This window comes from Charadrius vociferus, unplaced genomic scaffold (genome assembly GCF_000708025.1).
Source record: "Charadrius vociferus isolate BGI_N301 unplaced genomic scaffold, ASM70802v2 scaffold72, whole genome shotgun sequence".
NCBI classification, from domain to species: Eukaryota; Metazoa; Chordata; class Aves; order Charadriiformes; family Charadriidae; genus Charadrius; species Charadrius vociferus.
In genome coordinates, this window is record NW_009647830.1 from 1,557,010 (window position 1) to 1,577,964 (window position 20,955).

A 20,955-nucleotide genomic window follows, 5' to 3' on the forward strand; every position below is an offset into this window, starting at 1 on the left:
TATTAAGAAACTACTTTTACTACTTTTAATTCCTAACAATGTATCTTAATTTTAAAAACTATTAATTTTAAAATAATTAGAAATAAACTAAAAATTAAAATTATAAAACACATTAGGAGCCAAACCCTGGTGTGATTAATGAGGTTGTTTCATTAACACCAGAACTTATATCTAAATATATAGCACTCAGCAACTGATTAAGTTATTGCAAAAATAGCATTTAGTGAAACAAAGAAATGATCCAATTGAAAAGACTTTCTTCAGATATTGTACATCCATTGGCAGGATCAAACATATCTTCCAAACTTGCTATTGATTGCAAAGTAACATCAAATGGGATCTGAAAAAAACAGGGGAAAAAAAAAAGTATAAATAAATAACTTCATTAAGCTTACAGATACCAAATATATATACATATATACAAATATATATACATATATACAAATAGGTCTCTATTAAAGCCAGATTTCTGACCTACAAACAATGAGTAAGTTAGAAATGCTCATTGCCTCAATATAAATCAGTTATTAATGACATCTCTTGCAGAAAACTAGAAGAATAGGATTAAGGGGAGGAAATTGCCGTGAACAGTCTTGCTCACAAAGTTTCTCCTGATTGTCTGTAGGTAAAATGAAGATATCAGACGAGAGCAGCAAGAATGATTAGTAATTTGGAAGGCTTTTCCTAAGATGAGAAGTTGAAAGAATTGAGCTAAGTGTAAACGGTGAAACAGAGGGCAATGATAAACTGGTTTGTATGTCAATTGGACATGGAGATCTATTTAGCTGATTTAGATAGCAGGAAAAACTAACTAAAGGAAGAGAAGCTTGGAACAGGCTATCTAGGGAGGTTAATTTTTAATGCAATTATTTTATTTATAAACTTACTTTTAAGATTGGGAGTCCCAAACTCTATTATCTCCCTCAAAAATATAGCTATTAATTAAATAGCTTTAAAAACAAGCCGGCTGATCAATTTTTATTCTTAAAACATAAACAGTGAAATAATTTTAGATGAATAATTCAATAAAAATGCACTTTTCCCACTTAGAAATATAATTCAGTGCTGAATCAAAAGCACCATAAGACACAAGAACAGAAAAAAGAGAATCAAAGAAGAGAAGCTGCAAACATGATAGGAGTTAAAAGTGGGACAGCTCGGAGAATGAGAAAACAAATACCACAAATTAGAACTGAATTTGTCCAATTAATTCATAAGAAGATGAGCAACAAAGAAGTGTGCGGTGGGGAAATATAATATAAAACTACATATAAGCAATGTATCTGCTGCCTTCTCCTGCATGTTTAAAAACAAAGGGAACACGCTATCCTATGGCATACATCATGCCACTCTGAGCTTTCCACTTTTAGCCAAGAAGCTAGGTAATGCACACGTACAGCTTATTTGAAAGTTTGGGAATGCTACTCTGAAATATGCTGTATGTAGTGAAGTGCTGAACACTCCACAAGTTCTGTTGGCTTCAGAGAAGAATGAAGATACTGAGCATCTTGAAGGATTGGGCTCCACTTGCTCACCCAAATCTGCCATATCTAATAGTAGCTTAGTTTGAAGTCTCCATCTGAAACTTTGAGATGAAAAGCCCATTGTTGCACCTGTTGAAATATTTTAGTTTGTTGTGGCATTTAGCCAGAATAAAACAGAGCAGTTAACATCATATTCTTACTGGAAATACACCACTAAATCTGGTCCCTCACTTTCATTGTCAACCCAAAGGAAGAAGCAGGCAAAGTGAGGAGGGATTCAGGACAATTTAAAACAGGTCCAGGAGGTCCATGTGATTCTAAGGAAGCTCGGCTGTACCTTTCCTCAGGTATTTGTCAAATCTGTCTACTGTGGAAGATATTTCAGTGGGACTGTGAAAAGTATAGCTTTGCAAAATGAACGTGTATGTATTTTGATGCATTGATAAAGCCAAATTGAGGGATATGAAGGTCTGGGAGTCATTTGAGAGAGACCTTCAGGATGGATAGCAAGGGGTGGCAAGAATGGTGCAAAATGTATAAAAGGGAAGCACATACTCCTTGGTACCAGACTGCAGGGTGCACTGGACAGCATCACAGATTGTCTCTTCTATAGTAGGCCCCTAGCCAAACTGTTCCCAGACAAAACTCGGGATTCTCTTCAGGTCAACAGAGCTACCTGACTGGAAAAGGAGAGTATAGTGGATCCCTTAGCCATTATTGTTCCATTGTGACCAATTACAGGCAAGAAATTTGAGGATTAGTAGGTGGGTTGATATGTTATGGTGGTTTCCAAATTCTTCCTTGGAGTTCCTTGAGCCCTGGCAGCTGTGGTCCTCTCCTGAGCTCCCTGGAGTAGCTGAGAACACTGAGCAGTACCGCTGCCCACTATGGGCCAGTTCCCGTTGTCTCCTCTGGAATACTGACTACAGTAAGATGATTACAACAGCATGGACTAAAAAATGGCATGCTATCTCTGAACACGTGTCATGGGCAAGGCAGAAAAAGCTAAAGAAAATAGAAAGAAAGCCTGAATAACTGTAAAAAATACAGGGATGGAAGGAAATTGCATTTGGCAATTGCATCATGGAAATTCACTGGAGCCTGTATAAACAATGACCACAGAATGGTGGATAAACCAGATGAATCCATTGTGAACAAGATTCATTTTTAATACATTTTTGTCTGTATAAAAAGGCGACTCTAATGAACAGTGAAGATACAGTTTGTAATCATGCACATTGGTATTTTATTTGTAAAGACGAAAAAATAAAACCCAGACAGAAAGCTCAACAAATGTATGAGGAAAAAAATGGGAAGATACTTAGTGGTATAATCCATGTTATAGTTTAACTGAACAGTTGTTTTATTTTAGAAAACGGATTTTTACCATTAATGAGAATAGCATACCTCAGTTAATGGCAAGCACAGGGCTGGAACAACAGACAACAGTGCTCTGACTTCCGATAAACACCTTTTAGCCATTTCCTAATGGTATAAAACAAGAAAAAACTAATGCTGTACCATCAGTCTCCTCTGATAAGCTAACAGATGGCTTGGCTTTACAGAATTTTTCAGAGCAATCAAGTTTTAGGTTATTCTAGTTGAATTCACGGCAAAATAAACCTTAGCTGATGAATATAAATTTTCTGCAACACAAATAGTTGTGTTTGCTGTATAAACACAAGTGCCCAAACCTTGCAGTTCCTACTGAGGGAAAATTGCCCCTGGCTCAGGTATTAAATCCAGTGAGCAAGCATACTTTTGCTACGTGTTTACTGAAGACATTCTAAACAAACACTCTGACAAGATGATATTTATACATGTATAATGCATGGCGTGTTAATCTTATTAGTATTCTAAACATTGTTTTTCCAATTACTGACATATATTAATGAAAATTTGAGCAAAACCCTTCAGGTAATCAGAAACACCCACTAATGGACAGCGCTGTCTACCCTCCTGAAAACACTGTGATTGGCCAAAACATCATTTGTTCTTCAAGCTGGTCAAAATACAGCCTCGTAATAATGGCACAGTGCACAACTGTCACTGTTTCACAGCATCCATCAGACAAAATGACAGCGTCTACATCATTAATCATTTCATATAATAGATATAAAGAGAATCCTGTCACATGATAAATGTCTCCCACTTTGAAAATAAACGTCTATTTTGCCTTGGCATTTATCAAGCAGCAGTTACGCTGTGGCAACGTTCTATTCCAATGACATTATCTCAAACAGACCACATGGAAAATTCTGAAATTACCTCTTTTGTGTGTGTATGTGGGGGGAGTTATTTGGTTGCAGACCATATTCAGCCTTGCTAATAAAAAGAAAAGAGGAAGGTGGCGTAGAGAAAATGAAAATAAATTCACTGCCAGTTTTAGTCCTCTCTCAATAATGTTATTAGAAGGTTCTTATTTCAGAAACCATCACTGCCCATTTTGCATTGAAGATGTGTAACTGATTTTTAAAAAGCACTTTTGGGTTGATCTCCTTGCTAATTTAACACTATACTAAGCATTTTCAGATGTAGATTGCTATAAATTAGCCATCAGGTTTCAAATCTATGTACCTGAAGACGTAGCCTTTATTTTCAACTGGAAGGTTAATGATGCCTGATTTTATTTTTTTTTAAGTGACAAGCAATAATAAGGAAAAGAAAAAGTTAAAAATTAAATGAAGAATGAAAATATTTCAACATTTCTTGAAAGAGGTGAGGGAAGATTAATCTTTTATGTTGCCTTCCAAGTTACCTGTCATTTATTTATCCAAAACAGACATATTTTAAATAAAAAGACCATCAGACATATTTTAGAGCAGAACTGTTCTTACTTACTTCTGTTTTTTCATCAAGATGCACTTTTGTGACATTCACTTTGGGTTTTTTTGAATGAATTATTTTCAAACTTTCACTTTGTTCAAGAAAACTTGTAGGTTCTGAAGCTGAAGACAAGCTTTTAGAACTTTGCATCAACATTTCAACTTGCTCCTTCAGATTAGATAATTTCTCCCGTAAAGAAATAATTCTGAAAGAAAACAAGATTTTTCATTATTGCTGTTATAAAAGAACAATATTTGGTTTTTTCAAGGTTATAATTAAACTGACCTAGCTTTTATTTCATATTGATTAGGTTCGACATTTTCTTTCATTTCAAGACTGATCTCATAATTTTACAAAAAGAAGTTTTCCATTAAAGAAAGTGGAACTATGAAATGCATAAGCTTTTTGCCTTAAAAAATGGTAAGAGGAAGTATTTTAAGTATGCCTCTCTAAGAAAAGATTTTCCCATCCAACCAGCACAAGGTGAGCTGACAACCTTGGTGCCAGGGGCTGCAATTCTTCTTGGCCCATTATTGCTTCCCCTCCACCTGCTCAGCAGTTCCAAAAATTCTGGGGCTACATGAATGCCAAGGAAGAAGTAATGAAAAGTGCCATAGGATGTAAAATGAAGGGCTGAGTCTGGGGCTACAACTGAGAAAAATTCTTGCATGCTCAGAGTTGCAATATGGGATGGAAAAAGCAGCTGATCCAGTGCGAGAATGGGATTAACTGCTGGGACTGCTTCTTAGGTTTGCTGGCATTTTCTTATGTTGCTATGCCGGTGTAATATAATTAGCATGTTACTCAGTTCTTTAAGAATCAAAACTAAAATGCTAATGTTTGGATAGGCTTAACGCTATGTACAACATCTTACAGTTTTTATAGTGAAAAATCTCTGAAAAGCAAAAATATATGCTTTTAAAGACTTACAGCTCTTCAATAATTTGTACTTTATTTTCTCTCATCCTCAATGGTTGACTGATCTTTAACATAGCATGAAATAACAGGATAAAGTCAGTGATTATTTACCTAGTCAACGGAATCCACAAGTGGCCTGAAAATGTAGACTTTGAACTGAAAATCTTGATGTTGCCAATCTTGACAGGCTTTGTATTATAAGCATAAAGCAGCAAAACCTGTGAAGGAGATGGAATAGCTTAGCTATAACATAGTACGGTATAGTAGACCTGAGCTATTTCAGTGATTGTAGATTATAATAACTATCAAAAACAGTGTACTGGTGAAGACGTAGACAACTGACTTTCAAAAAAGGAAGGAATGTTGCTGCATATGAATTTGTACTGTACTCAGTTTTTATAGGTGCTAAAACAATTTAATTATGTATATAATTTATATGAGTTTTGAAAATTAGTTATACCCTATCCAGTCACCACCAAAATCCTAGTCTGGACCTCATTCTGGTCAATCAATCCCACTTATGGTCATGTCCAAAGTTCCAATTTCAGGTAGGCTGAACAGAGAGCTTTTACTGGATTTCCAAAGGCCCTGTGGCATTAGTTATATTTGCTTGTGCATGGCTGTCATCATACTAGGTTTAAATCCATGAAATATAACTCACCAATCTAAATAAAACTGTATCAATATAAGAGCACAAGAAAACAAAATAGAACATTCTCATCTTTCACTGAATTAATTTGCTATCATGATAAATTTCCTAAAGTAACCTGCAAAACTATATTGAAAAGTACAGTATTTGCACTACCATAACAGGGCTTCTATCAGCTTACTAATAGAGATCAAAGAAGTTTAGTAGAAATTTTGGCACTGATCTGCTATGCCAAAAAGTTTGGAGATCATGGATTTCTATTGCAGTAGCAGGAATTTTATTTACATGCTGTTCCCTTGTTTTAAAATAAAACAAATTCCATGTCCTAGTGTTCTGCTTTCCTGCAACCCTGCAGTCTCTCTCATCTTTCATGTTTAGTCTGATTTCTTAGGGATATAAGGTTTACAAAATCCCATTTTCCCTATATATATATCTGCTTTTCTGACAGACTCCCACCAAATAGTATTGTTTGAATGTATTGGTCAGCTCTAACCAAACTTAACAGGGTTAATAAGATCAAGAAGTGGGACCACGTAAACCTCATGAGGTTCAACAAGGCCAAGTTCAAGGTCCTTCACCTAGATCAGGGCAACCTCCTGGTATCAATACAGGCTGGGGCATGAAGGGATTGAGAGCAGCCCTGCTGAGAAGGACTTGGGGGTACTGGTGGATGAAAAGCTGGACATGAGCCAGCAATGTTTGCTCACAGCCCAGAAAAGGCCAACTGTATCCCGGGCTGCATCAAAAGAAGTGTGGCCAGCAGGTCAAGGGAGGTGATTCTGCCCCTCCACTCCACTCTGGTGAGGCCCCACCCAGAGTACTTCATTCAGCTCTGGAGTGCTCAGCACAGGAAAGACATGGACCCATTGGAGCAGGTCCAGAGGAGGGCCACAAAAATGATCCGAGGGCTGGAGCACCCCTCCTATGAGGAGAGGCTAAGAGAGCTGGGGTTGTTCAACCTGGAGAAGAGAAGGCTCCGGGGAGACCCTATTGCAGTCTTTCAGTAATCAAAGGGGGCTTACAATAAAGATGGGGATAGGCTTTTTAGCAGGACCTGTACCAGTAGGACAAGGGGTAATTGTTTTAAACCAAGAGAGGGTTGATTCAGACTAGGTATAAGGGAGAAACTTTTTACCATGAGGGTGGTGAAATGCTGGAACAGGTTACCCAGAGAGGTGGTAGATGTCCCATCCCTGGAAACATTCAAGGTCAGGTGGGACGGGTCTCTGAGCAACCTGATGTAGTTGAAGATGTCCCTGCTCATTGCAGGGGGATTGGACTAGGTGACCTTTAAAGGTCCTTTCCAACCCAAACCATTCTATGATTCTAAGACATCAAGGACCTGTAAAAGGCATGAATACCACCTGGCCTGGAAGCTCTATATGGTCAACAAAGTCTTTCTTTGTCCTGCCACCAAAAACCTGTCCGGGCATTCTGTTTGTCCTGCATAGTAGGTTTGTGGCAGAGTATATATATAGCTCCCAGCTGTCCAGCTTTCCAATCAGCACATGTATAATTCAATAAAAAGCTGATCAGTCAGAACACAAATATTCATTGGAAATGAGACTTAGTTTGTTCCGATAGCTAAGGAACTGCTTTGGTGTAGTTATACCTTAGTGTCTGCATCATTTGATGGCTTTGCCAGTGAAGGAATGTACCACTGAATGTTAATTTCCTTATTTGAAGCATTTGCTGCCCTACTGTCCATCTGACTGTCTACTTCTCGCATGACAGAAACCGGAGAAGCTATTCTCACATGTGTCATCTTTGATGTAATTCCAGTAATTTCAAGAGACACCTGAAACACAAAAGAAAATTTTAATTTTTTTTCTAGTGTAACATGCAAAATCTGCTATAATCTAGTGTCTACTAGAATCAGAATGATTATCACTCCTGCACAAATATATGCTTATTTAGATAAATGGGTAATTTTAAAAGGTGTCCATTTTACCAAGTTAAGGCTTTTCAAAGTTCACATGACTAGACGTTTCTAAAGGTAATGCAAAGGACCTCTGGGCTGACTTAGAGTCACCTGCAGTAACAATGATTGTTACCTTTGACGTAACATCCTTATGGCATTATGTTTTCTGCTAAAAGATACTATTTGACATGCTGACCATACAAAATTTAGTGCGGAAAAAGTAATTTGTCTGCTATACATATTGATAATTAAAATAGTAATCTGAATGCTAGACTAATGGCTTATTGATGTTTACCTATTTGTTTTCTTCTTAGCTGTGCGACTAACAAAGGGTGATACCTACTGAAAACTCAGTCATTTAATTTGTGAGGATTTGTCATATGTCATATTTACTAAAATATATATGGAACATTAGCAGGCTATTCATCAAATAGTTACTGTTTGGCCATCATTTACCAGGGAAGCAACGCACGGAATACTGTCAACCAACATTCATTCATGAATAAAAGCCTTTTACAAAATTGTAAAATATTTGATTTAAAGGCTGAACAGCACCATACCATTTCTACTTTTTGAAGTGTTACGCAGATCTGCAAAGAATAGATGAGGCCAAACAGTGACATTTTGAATGTTCATTGCTGAGAAAAAAATAGAGAATTTTACCCACTATATTTTCAGAAAAGACAGTTCATGACTGGTACAGGGCCGTAAATCTAGGTGAGTGGAAGATGGATTTTTCACGGTGATATAATCTTACTTCATAAAGCCAGTTCCCATCCAGCAACAAAATATAGTAGAATTGAAGATAAAGTCATGCCTGCATGCATGCACGCATGAATTCGAACATATGGATATGCCTTCAGTATAGAATGGGACAATTAACTGGGGGATGATCCATGCCACATACGCTCTAAGCACTGGGGCAGTGATAACAGTGGCCATAACCCATGGTATGCCATGAGATCTGCATGGATCACCCACCCACTACCAGGTTCTTCTACATTCAGGATCTCCATTTCGGCAAAGAATCACCCGCTATCCTGCTAGCATGGAGTGTGAACAACATTATGAGAAAACACATATATGGAGGTGGGAACAACCTAATTTATGCCGTGCCCCTGAAGTAAAGTTCTTAAAAGTCCATTTTATGATATATATTTCTTTCTAAAATGTGTGGTATGTTTTCTTTTTCACTGAACTGCATCTTTTGTTATTTATAACATATTGAATCTTTTTGAGGAAGGCTATTACAACTGCTGTTGTCAAACTGGAGGGTTGCTGAATTATATACATAAATATTTATCTATTCAACTTTCTCAAAAGCCTGAAAACAACAAACTGTCTTAGTTAAGCATTCCCAGTCCTACGTATTATCATGGAGTGGAATAAAAAGCAAGCATGCAAAATGTAACAGGGCACACAATTTTAATTATAGCCTTCTTAATGTAATTTGGATTCTTTGTTCAGCAGAGCTGAAAAAAACTTTGAGTCAAAAATAGAATTACAAAGACACATGTAAGCGAAACAACCTTGTGCATAAAAATCATTCTTTCAAAAATTATATCTGTTTGTACTGTTAAAAATTCCAATATCAAATTACAGTAACATTTTTAAAATAACTTATACAGCTTTCTGAATAGCTAAAGCTTCTAAAAATGTTGTGATAAAAATCAATGAAGCTTAGAATTAAAAAAAGTAAGAGCTTTATGCTTGTTAGCTGTCTACAACAGTGAAGCTAGCACATGATTATGCAGCTTGCACCTGTCACGAACATGACAGTAAGCTCTGAAGCTTATTATTCTAGGACAGTGTAATACTAATTATGTCAAAAGAAGAGCAGACAGAGTAAAATAATTTTTGATATACGATGGCTGTTATAAATGTCACATACCATATATTTACAATTTATTCAGTGGCACAGTCAGCTCTTTGTTGGGAAATGAGTAATGATATGCTGTCCAACACTGCAGAAAGTTCACCAACTCTAGAAGAGCGACTTTCACAAAAGTATTTTAATTCATTTTTGTAAGATAACAAGTTCTCACTCCTCAAGGCTCTCCAGCTAATACTGAACATCATAGGTAAAAAATAAACCATAGAGAGTAACCTGTCATTTTAATTTTTTAGTATTAGGATAATTATTAATGTGAGAAGTCAGATGGAGAAACTTTGAAGACAATTATTTTTACATTGAATATTCAAAGACTTTTACCATTCAATATTCCATGCCATATGCCATAGTCACCGTAGACTCCAGAATTCCAATTCAAGGTTTCTCTGAGCAGGATAGTCTAAGCTGCCTACATTTGAAAGCTCAAATAGGCTGCTCACAAGCCAGAGATCTGAAAAGATTGATTTTCTAGCCAGCTGTTAATCAGTGAAAAAAAATGGCATAGAAGGACCTCAACAAATTTTTATAAAATATAAAATATATATTTTTTGAAAATCATGTTTTTATTATACAGCAAATTAACAATATAGAGGCTTGTACATACAAATTACAAAGCAAACACCAGGGCATATTTGGTAGGAAACATGGAAATCTACAAGATTAAAAGCCTCAGTCCTACCAAATAACACAGCCAACTTAACTAATAATAAAATCTTCGTAAATATCATTCTGCTTAATATTTTAGGGTCTAAATACACTGGGCATGGGATAGAGATAATTTTTGAAGGAATAAATAACACAAGGATATTTGCATTTGTTAACTATGTCTTTCATTCCTTGCACAGGATTTTGGCTTTGCACTAATCCTCTGCATATTGAATGTCATTCTTCTGTAGTGCTCTCAGAAATATCATATTGGAACTAGCAAGAGTCTGAGCAAAATGCAAGCATAATAGATATTTTTGAAACATCAGTAAGAAAATAAGTACCTTTGAAGAATCAGCTGGCCTACCAAGTTGCAATTCTACATCATGTAGCTCTTCTGGGAAATTCTCAGGACAACACATTGAATATTCAAACAAATGTTTTTTAAGAAATGAATGCATTTCTGCTATGCGTAGAACAATCCCTGTGTCAAAAACAGAACTAAGGTGTCCATCTCTTGTAGCAAATGATCCAGGTCCTGAGTTAGGGGCAGCTTTGAAAAGAGATTTTTATTACATCATCATTTCCCATTACAAAGTAAAGTTTCTACAGCTACTAAATTTTGAAAATATAGTAAAATATTGAAATCAATTCAATATCAAATAAATGCCTTTCAAACAATTATACTAATTGTCCTTAAATATTACTAGGTTATGCTATTTGTATTGCACTTTTTCCCTGGAGATCTGATAATGAAACAAGCTCTGTCTAGACATTATAAAGTAGCACAAAATGGGAGGTGCAATTTTGAGGTTTAAGAACTTAAATTTAGATGTATAAGCATAAGTATATTCAGTACATGTCTAAGCACCCACTAGAATGAATGTGTATTTATTCAATACAGTAAAAAGAAGCTCTAAGATCTCTTAAGACCATAATTTAGACAGCTAGTGGCCGATGAGCTGAGTCGTTCCCTAGGCTCCATCATTGGTAACTACAGCTGAGATATACATGCACATTTTGACACCTACTTGTCCTTTGACACCTTACTGTCCTTATAGTTCTGCGGTGAGGTAGAATGCCTTCCTTTCATTTAATGCTGCAAGGAAAAAACCCCAACCCTTTCTGAAATTATTATTTTTAGAGACATTAAGTTTCACTCTAGGCAGCACCTATATGCACCATCTCATTCTATTCTCACTTGTCATGTTGTTAACTTGTATATCCAGCAGCTGGCCACCAGACATGGATGCATAGTATTAGGGCCCTGAAATTAATGGCTCCTTACCCTTTTTGAAAGGTCCTATCTATTACCATCTTTTGTTTACAGTGAAATAAACCAAGTATGTACATAACATCTGGGGTTTTAGTCAAAACACATTCAATAATGCTCAGCCTTCCCATTTATACTGCACTCAGTTCTCACAAACAGGCCCCCAAACTGAGCAGATTTATTTCTGATGTGACTTAAATCTAAGAACTAAAAATAAATATAGATTATGAATTTTTTTAAAACTGCCTCAGATATAGTAATAGCAACTAAGTTTTGAGGGATGCTTTTCCTGGTATCATGAAGGCTTATGGATAATTATGAAAAAAAGTAATAATATCTTCATTTACAAGACTTTTAAACGGAGATAAATCTTGACTTCAGTGAAGATTTTTTCACATTTATACAATTTAAAGGAACTCAAAATGAGACTATCTCAGATGATGGCCTTTGAATCTGACACTGTTGGCCCCCAAGAACAATATCTCACCTATGGCAGTTTTCTAGAAGGAAGGAAAAATTCATACCAAATAGAAGGTTTGTGTTATAAAGTCTTCTTAAATAACTGTGGTAGCGAATTAAGTGAACCCATGTTATTGTCTCTTTCTTCTCGCTGGCCTTGGTGGCAAGACTTTCTGTTCCTTCACTTTGGCTCTGCTTGTCATGTATGATTTGTTTGTTTTCAGTAGAAGATGCCTTGGGACTTTCACAGACAACACTGTATCCATCTGCAAATCCAACAACAGTTCAACAGTACACATTAAGTGAATGGTTGCAATTCAAAGCTATTTCTGCATTGTGTTGGAATTCACTAATCTGTAATTGCAAATGTAACTTGTGAACCTGGTTATGTTTTTTGTAAGAGGAAAATTCTTTCTATTCTGCTTTAATATTAGTTGAAGTGGTAAAGAAAATAGTTCTCAGATCATGGCCAGGAATCTGACTGGTCCTTGCAAGAAGCTAAAAGGGATAGAGAGCAAGGTGCTTTCTCTCTGTCTCTGAATTTAAATATGAAACCATTATTTCTATACATTGTTCGATAGCAGCTATTTACTAAATGGAAACAATACTAGGAGTCATCAGTCATAACTACAGCAATTGAACTTCCGAGTTATATTGACCTGAACTCAGAACAACTACATACTCTGAAATGTTTATTGTTAACTCCAATCCAGTCCCTTATAAATATTAAGCACATTATCAAATAAATCTGTTCTTGACTATGGACTAAAAATACCTCTTTTTTTTTTGTGCTGCCTAAAAGTTGTACTTATGCAAAAAAGAGAAAAAAATATCAGTACGGTTATCACTATATCACTGTTTATATTCATTTTTTTCACTGTATTAGTACATCACTCTCTTTAAAAGCCTAGACAATTCTTCTGCTGTGTTCCTTATTCCAAATTGAACAAACATTATGTTACATTAATTCCTAATAGTAAACTTCCAGAAAGTAATTATGTGTGCTTCTACAAAATCTGAATGTCTTCTTTATTCCTCATACTTCATCGCCAACTGTAAAAACAGAATTTAGTTAAAATGGCCACATTGTTTACAGATGAAACTTAAACAATGTGTTTCACTAATGGTTTTACAGAAAATATTTAGCATGCTGTGCTGATCATTTCCATTTCAATTTACCTTTATACATTTTGGCCTACTATAGCTTTTCTACATTTTCGATTCTTTGTATTGCTGAACAGAACTATCAGGAGAAACACCTGCTGGATTTGCTAAAAGAAAAAATGATCTGTAATTATAAGCAATGGAGCTAGTACAAAACAATCAGATTGATGGAGGGTCTTAGCATACAACACTTGTTTTCATAAACCAATCAAAACACGTATGTTTAAACACTACAGTAAGCAGACATCACTCAGCTTTGCCAGCGACTATCAGGCAGAACAATTCAATCTTTGTCAGTTACTTGGGATGACTGAAATTAAGCCACTGAACCAAAATTTTAGCACTAAACTAATGGTTCACAGTTTAAAAAAAACATAGAAAATTTGCCTTAGTGTTTACATAACATCTGGCAAACATTATCCCAGAATTCCTAGTTTCACTGATTTTTTTTTTTTAAATCAAAACCTTCCATTTCATCAACTCCATTAGCTGCAAAATAAATGGAGAAGTTGGAAATAAACCAGGCAAAGGCAAAGTTCTACCAAGCTAATGGAAGCATCTCTAAATGATGGTCCATTGGACTGGGAAGACAGTGATTATTTTTTTTCTTTGACTTTTAGAATACCCCAGGCAGATGAATTTGCAAGAGTTTGGGTTTTTTGGTTTTGGTGTTTGGGTTTTGGTTTTGGGGTTTTTTTGGGGGGGTCGAGGGGGTGGAGGGGGGTGGGTGCAGGGAGATACAAGCTATTCAACACCAACATGTCTTTGCAAAATCAAATGAAAAACTGAAACTCTCCAAGGAAAAGCTAACCTACCTAAGGAAAAAATCTGTTCTAAATCGGCGTTTGAAAATAAAAACATTGATGACTGATAGGGGGGCCAAGACCTACTCTAGAAGTCTGGGGAAGGCCTGTGACAAAGGTCCATCTGTTTTTCTAAAAGTATGGCAGTATGTGCAAACTGTCTTTCTGAGTCACAGTATGCAAACAATGCAATTTTTCTTAACCCATTGAATGCATGCACAGGCTGATATTTAAAGACCCATTAGACCTACTCACTATTTTGCACTGCTATGCAGGACGAGGATTTTGCTTTTACTTTCCAAATTTGACTTCTAATTTTTCATAAATGAAAAGTATATATTAAATGTATTACTAGATTACAAGGCACATAAAGTTTATTGGTTATTTAATGTTCTAATATTACTAAATATAAAGGAATACCAGATAAGAAATCTGTGTAAGAAGCAAGAAGATCCATGGAAACAAATTCTGGGATTTTCTGTTGCACTGCATCCTCTATGCTGTGTTCTTTAACACTCTTCATTCCAATTAATAGCTGAGAAGCAAGCACAGCTTCACTGACCTAAAAATAATATTTATTTTATTCAGAACCAGTTCACTACAATATTTATATAGATTTTAAAATCTGAGAGTAGCAAGATGATGTCAAAAAATTAATTGCTCAACATACTATATTTTTAAAAGTCAGGAAAATATTCTATTTCTCTCTGACATATGGTACATACTATACTTAAATAAATCATTACTACTGACAGCTTAATTACTACATAAGTGATTTCAAATCAGATATCCTCACCTGGATGCCACTGATGTCTACCCACATGTCAAATACATGGGCACACATATCAGGCAGTGTGCTATTTTATTTGCACTGAATCAAAGTTGAGGTAAACAGAGTCAGTTCTGTCCAAGAGAGATTAAATGCACTACTCAGACTGTCCATTTTAATTTCCTCAAATAAGACCCATGCCAGAAATTTCAGGAAACCTTAATTCTTTTCTTGTTTGCCTTGTCTTGTTTGTTTGTGTAAGTAGCATAAGATGAAATTAAAAAAAAAAAAAAACACAAAATTACCTCTTCAGAACATTGCCAGAACCTGTGTAGCTGCTCTTACTGCAATCCAGGCTTGTACTTTGTAGCCTTCTGATTTCAGAGCCTCCTCAGGAGAAGAGAGTTCTCCAGAAGAGGTCTAAAATTATACACCAGTTCACAATTAGTATTCTAAATGTATTCTGGTAAAATACATTTTAAATATAGAAAAAAGTCCTCCTACTAACAGGACAAATAAACGATAAACTATTGTAAACAATAAAACTATTGTTTTATTTGCAAGTTGTAAAAATCAGCATTGATTGTAAATCCATAGATTAATTGCTAAAATTGAATAAAATTATCCAGAGCATACTAATTGGCTGTTCCTGTAAAAATTTTCTCAGAGCAGCTCGTGCCACAGTTACTACTGTATACAGTTTTACTATAATTTTCTGGAATCTTAATTACCTCTTTTCTCTTATGTTACGCATTACGCTTTGAATCTATGACTTGTGGCCACGATAACATGGTTAAAGCCTTTTATATTTCTCATGTTGTCACTCATATTTGTACTGAAAAATTGAAATCTGGTAAACTATAAATATTGCCACCAGGTTTGAATGTTATGTTTCCTTTGCAAGGCACATATTAATTAGTACATATTCAGAAATGAAAACACTGTTGGTTCTGTTTCTTCCTATTTTATACAGAAAAATATTTTATGTTATCATTTAATGCAACAAACATGAGAAACAACATCAAACAAGATAAAATTCTACTGCTGTACTACATGATTTCTTTATGTGATTTTTCTAGTAGGAATTTCAGTATCAGTATGATTTAAAAGTCACCATAAGTAAGAGTCTGGCAAGGTACACAATGTTCTAACAGAAATATATTTCCTGCTTTGAAGAGCCTACTACCCAAAACATAGAAAACATACGTTTGATTTGGAAGGCACTATCTTATCTGTCTGTGACACATCTTCATTATTTGTGGCAAAATGCAAATACAATAGTGCTATTTCAAGGTATGATCTTCTTATTAACCTGTAAGAAACAACACACAGATCAATCAATGTTACTATCAAAGTAAGCATTACAATGATACAATCTGATGCCTGCATAGGACTAGTCGGACAGTCTCACCAAATAAATAATTTATCCAGCCCTCATCATCTACTCAAAATGTACCTTCTTTCAGAAAGCTGTGTGATCCTGTTTTAAAGTCATAGTGAGTCTTAAAACATCCCTATGTTATGCTTAACAAATAACACATTGATTTAAGAGTACGTCAAATCTAATTTGCATTATGTGCAACAAATATTCCATAAATAAATTGCAAATGTTTAGTAAAAAAATGTAATTCTGCAAAGGAAATTATCTTCCTATACACAATCAGTATGGGTTCCTGTTGCTTCCTCAAGTTAAGGCATATATCCATTGTCCTGGTTTCCCTGAAACATGGGTGGCTGAATTTGGGTATGGGTCTTCAGTCAAACTCCTCCGACAATCAGCAAAAATACCCACAGTCTTTCATTTCTTCACTGGCCTCACCTGAGGAACCTTCTCTGTTGAGTTCTGTAGCAGAATACTCTACATTTTCAGACAGACTGAGCTCACTATTTCCTGTTCTTCTCCTGTACTTCCTTCTCCTTTTAGTCATTTTTACATAGTAGTATTATAAACCAGGCAAAAATCATAGAATCATAGAATGGTTTGGGTTGGAAAGGACCTTCAAAGGTCACCTAGTCCAATCCCCCTGCAATGAGCAGGGACATCTTCAACTACATCAGCTTGCTCAGAGACCCGTCCCACCTGACCTTGAATGTTTCCAGGGATGGGACATCTACCACCTCTCTGGGTAACCTGTTCCAGCATTTCACCACCCTCATGGTAAAAAGTTTCTCCCTTATACCTAGTCTGAATCAACCCTCTCTTGGTTTAAAACAATTACCCCTTGTCCTGCTGGTACAGGTCCTGCTAAAAAGCCTATCCCCATCTTTATTGTAAGCCCCCTTTGATTACTGAAAGACTGCAATAGGGTCTCCCCGGAGCCTTCTCTTCTCCAGGCTGAACAACCCCAGCTCTCTCAGCCTCTCCGGATAGGAGGGGTGCTCCAGCCCTCGGATCATTTTTGTGGCCCTCCTCTGGACCTGCTCCAATGGGTCCATGTCTTTCCTGTGCTGAGCACTCCAGAGCTGAATGAAGTACTCCAGGTGGGCCTCACCAGAGTGGAGTAGAGGGGCAGAATCACCTCCCTTGACCTGCTGAAAATCAATGTATCTGCTGAACTTCTCCAACATTTCTATTCCCTATAGGTTTATAACAGGTTTATAGGCAGATTCCCCTGGTTCTGTAGCTCTCTCCAGATCTCCCTTATGAATTAGTTTCCCTAAGCATAGCAACAAACACCTGCTCATGTAGTTACTATTCTGGACAGAGTCATAATGAACAGAGTTGGCTGTTTATGTAGTACAATAAATTCCAGCTTTGGTATGATTCATGTAAAGCAAAATACAAAAGTCATAGAGTGCTGTACAGTTCAAGATAGGGCGAACTAAGTGGGAAGATGGCAAGTTCTAGGCTTAGTTTGTGACAATTTAGTTAACGTTTCCAGTCTTGCTAACAAAAAGGGATTTGAGACATCAAGAAGGAACTTTAATTAAACAATCCTGTAGATATCAGAGGGCTTGTGTAACGGTGATCAGGACATTTAGTTCTCTAAAATAAGACAGTCAAGTTCCATTGATGTTGCTGTACATTCTTCTAGAAAGATGGTAGCAAATTAAATAAGAGTGCAGCAAATTAAACTTGCAAAACATCTCCACAGTCCATTTCTGTACTATCTTCCGTCATGCTGACTGCTTGTAGAGGTTTATTACTATGCTACTGCTTCTGTGTTAAGAGTTCTGGTTCATTAACTTAAGTAACAGAATACCCAAACAAGCAAGGTAAATTGCTGCCTTTACACTGTCTGTAACCAGACATGGCACATTATTCATTAAGACTGGTCAAGAAACTAAAAAAAGCTGAAGTCCAATGTATCAGAGCTGCTTGACAGAATTTATTGGCTGGTTTGGCTCAGCTCTTCAGGCATCTTCTGTGCTGATAACTAATGCCAAAGTCACTGTCCTGATATCTGTTACAAACACATTTCCTATGTTCCTTCTGCCTCTGTTCTTCTGACTGTTTCTGGCTGCTAACCTTTTCAAGCTGGATTTCTATTATCTGGAAGGGGGCAGACCACAGCTCATCTTCTGAAATATGAATAAAACCCCTGTTTAATTGATAACTCTGTTCCTGGTGTTGACAGAGAGGGTACAGATTTGGAAACAGAACAGAAAGATATAACTTTGTATACTCTAAAATATGCTTTTAAATGTGCTCAGCATTTGTTTTAAATAAGACAATAAATATATAATAGCTTTTCTATACTGCAAGAGAAGATAATTCTCCAAAACATAAAAGATGCTTCATAATAGAAGTCCCATACCAAATCACAGAAAACTACAAAAAAAATATACTCATGTGTGATTAAAATTATTTTGGAAGTTATATAGCTAGTTTCTCACTCAAATTTTTGGTCATGTTGCTGGCTGAGTTTTATAGCTTCCAACAGGGTTTCAGCAGCTCGAGATGACTTGTCATTGCCTGCTTCGGTTATCTGGCGTTCTACCTTACCTAAGAAAGAAATATAGAAAGGAAATTTGCAAGATTTGAAATAATTTTTTCTGTAAGACCCAATCTGTTTACCTCCAGGAAAGTTAAACAACATAGTGCATTGTCTATTCTCTTCCTGGTAAGTAACGTCTTCTCCTGTTTGTTTAAAACGTAATGTACAATGCTTGCATAGCAAATTACTTCAGAGAGTAGCTAAAATAATCAAACTTGGGAATCATAATGATTCCTAATGTGTAGTGATCGTAACTAGAAGACAATTGTACGTGGAGGAGTTAATGCACAGGCAGAGGCCTGTTCTGTGCTGCGCTATGCTGCACGTACAGTGTGGCCTTCAGGCCTGTGATGTGCTGTGCCACAGGATAAATAGAGCCAGCTAGCTGTAACAGAAGAGTATGTTGGCAGCATCTTCTCAGTACCAGTGATGATACCACCTGCCCTCTCTGTAAAAGTGCAGCAAGAAGTTCTTATGTCAATATGCTTTTTGTTTGACAGTAGAAATGATGAATAGAATTGTTTTCTTTTAAGAAAATCCTGTAACAGCTCAAAAGACCAAAATGAGGCAACCCTTCCACAGACAGGTTCTGTGTGTTGTGCTACACCTAGACTGGAAGCCCATTCGATACTGCACAACTTGGGGTTTTCAGCATCTGAAGGGACATAAGATTATTTACTAACTATCCTCTTTTTCTTTATAATGTTAACTCCAATAAATTACATTTTAAGAGATGCTTTACAGAGCCTGAGTGCCTTTCTGGCTTGGATCCTAACAAACCAACACCTCCTGGTGCAAAACATAATGACACTAAAATCCAAATGCAGGCAAACACTGTGTAATTCATTAGCTTAGTTAAATCATTTAGAAATACTTTACAAGCCTCCCATTTTCATTAGTTCAGACTGATGCAAAGAAGCTAATTAGCTTTTTACAGAGTCCTTTATCTTATTGGCTATACCCTTTGTTCCCTGATAACACAGAGGTGGGAGAAAATTCTGCTGCAGTTTTGAAATTATTCGTTGCGTAATGCAGGAGAGCAATCTGCAGCTAGACAAGGTGAGAAATATCCAAATCTGTTCTATTTTTACAGTGAAATGTCTCAATTTTAAGAGAGGCCATATGCATAACATTGCCTAGGAAGGCAATCATGATGTACAAACAGGGTTTTATTTACCTATCTGAAAAAGAAGTTCAGCTTCCATATCTAATTTTTTTGTTGCAGATGCTCTGCAAAGCTTCAATGCTGATTCGAAATGTTTGAGAGCACATAGCCATTGCAGTGGATCTCCTCTTTCAGGTATACAAGCTACTTTTTCAGCTAATGTGTGTCCTAAGGAAAAGAAAAAAAAGACAGTTCTCAGTAAATTATTTAATAGAAAACCAATTTGTGCAAAAAGAAGCAATTTCTGTAGAACAACTGCCGTTACGTATTCACCGTTACAATCCAATTCTTAAAAATCTGAGTGATTAATGGATATAAATACAGAGCTATAATGTTGTTTCACTACTTTATGATGCCATTAAGGTTTACCTAGGGCACCCAACAGAAGCCCAGGCTACACAAATCAACCCTTTCACAAACTATCTGAAAAGACTAGCAGTAAGCCACTTCATAATTTTATTTCATCTGGCAGTTTTAGGCAAAACCTAAACCTCTCTGAGCACTTCCCAAATTCCTTTTGGGCTAAACAGTTTCAAAGTCTTCTTTGATGTATTGTATACCTCTTACATTGTACTCCCCAATGTTCGGCTGTATTCATAGGTTTTTCCTAAAACCATGGATTCAGAAACAGGAACTGGTCAAACATAGCCGTTACTATGAGTGAGTTTGGCCATGCCTCCACTGACAAGCTGTAAAGCACAGTAAGAGTGGATCCCTAGAGCAAAGCAGCTGGTGTTGAAGACCTGACAGCCACAGCAGATGCATTTCAGAGTGTTTACTTCAGACTACCTCTATTCTAGTCCTAAGGGCTGAATACAAAGTAGTGTTTGGGGTGCACTGATGTGCTCCTGGAGAGTATCTTCCTGAAAAAAAACCCAGAATACTCTGAGGCTGCTCCACAATGCGAACCAAAGTGCAGTGAGTGATTTCTGGATTTTCTAGTCCATTATAAGCCAGATATACACCAAATTAACAGAAGGAACACGGAGACAATATCCCTTTCCCTATATTTGCTATACAGCAGCAAATCTCAGACAGATCTTAAAGGTC

At 36.4% G+C, this 20,955-nt stretch overlaps 1 protein-coding gene across 1 annotated transcript in view; it reads right to left on the minus strand.

The window, feature by feature from the left end:
* Window positions 1-220: 220 nt before the first annotated feature.
* CFAP54 (cilia and flagella associated 54) overlaps window positions 221-20,955 on the minus strand; it is a 115,649-nt gene continuing 94,914 nt past the window's right edge. Inside the window, exons 47-54 of the mRNA XM_009882640.1 lie at window positions 19,918-20,073; window positions 18,640-18,748; window positions 16,009-16,114; window positions 15,148-15,222; window positions 7,490-7,675; window positions 5,340-5,446; window positions 4,326-4,515; window positions 221-340 (exon numbers count right to left, since the gene is read on the minus strand). Of these exons, the coding sequence (XP_009880942.1) occupies window positions 221-340; window positions 4,326-4,515; window positions 5,340-5,446; window positions 7,490-7,675; window positions 15,148-15,222; window positions 16,009-16,114; window positions 18,640-18,748; window positions 19,918-20,073 (1,049 nt within the window). The remainder of the gene's footprint in view (window positions 341-4,325; window positions 4,516-5,339; window positions 5,447-7,489; window positions 7,676-15,147; window positions 15,223-16,008; window positions 16,115-18,639; window positions 18,749-19,917; window positions 20,074-20,955) is intronic.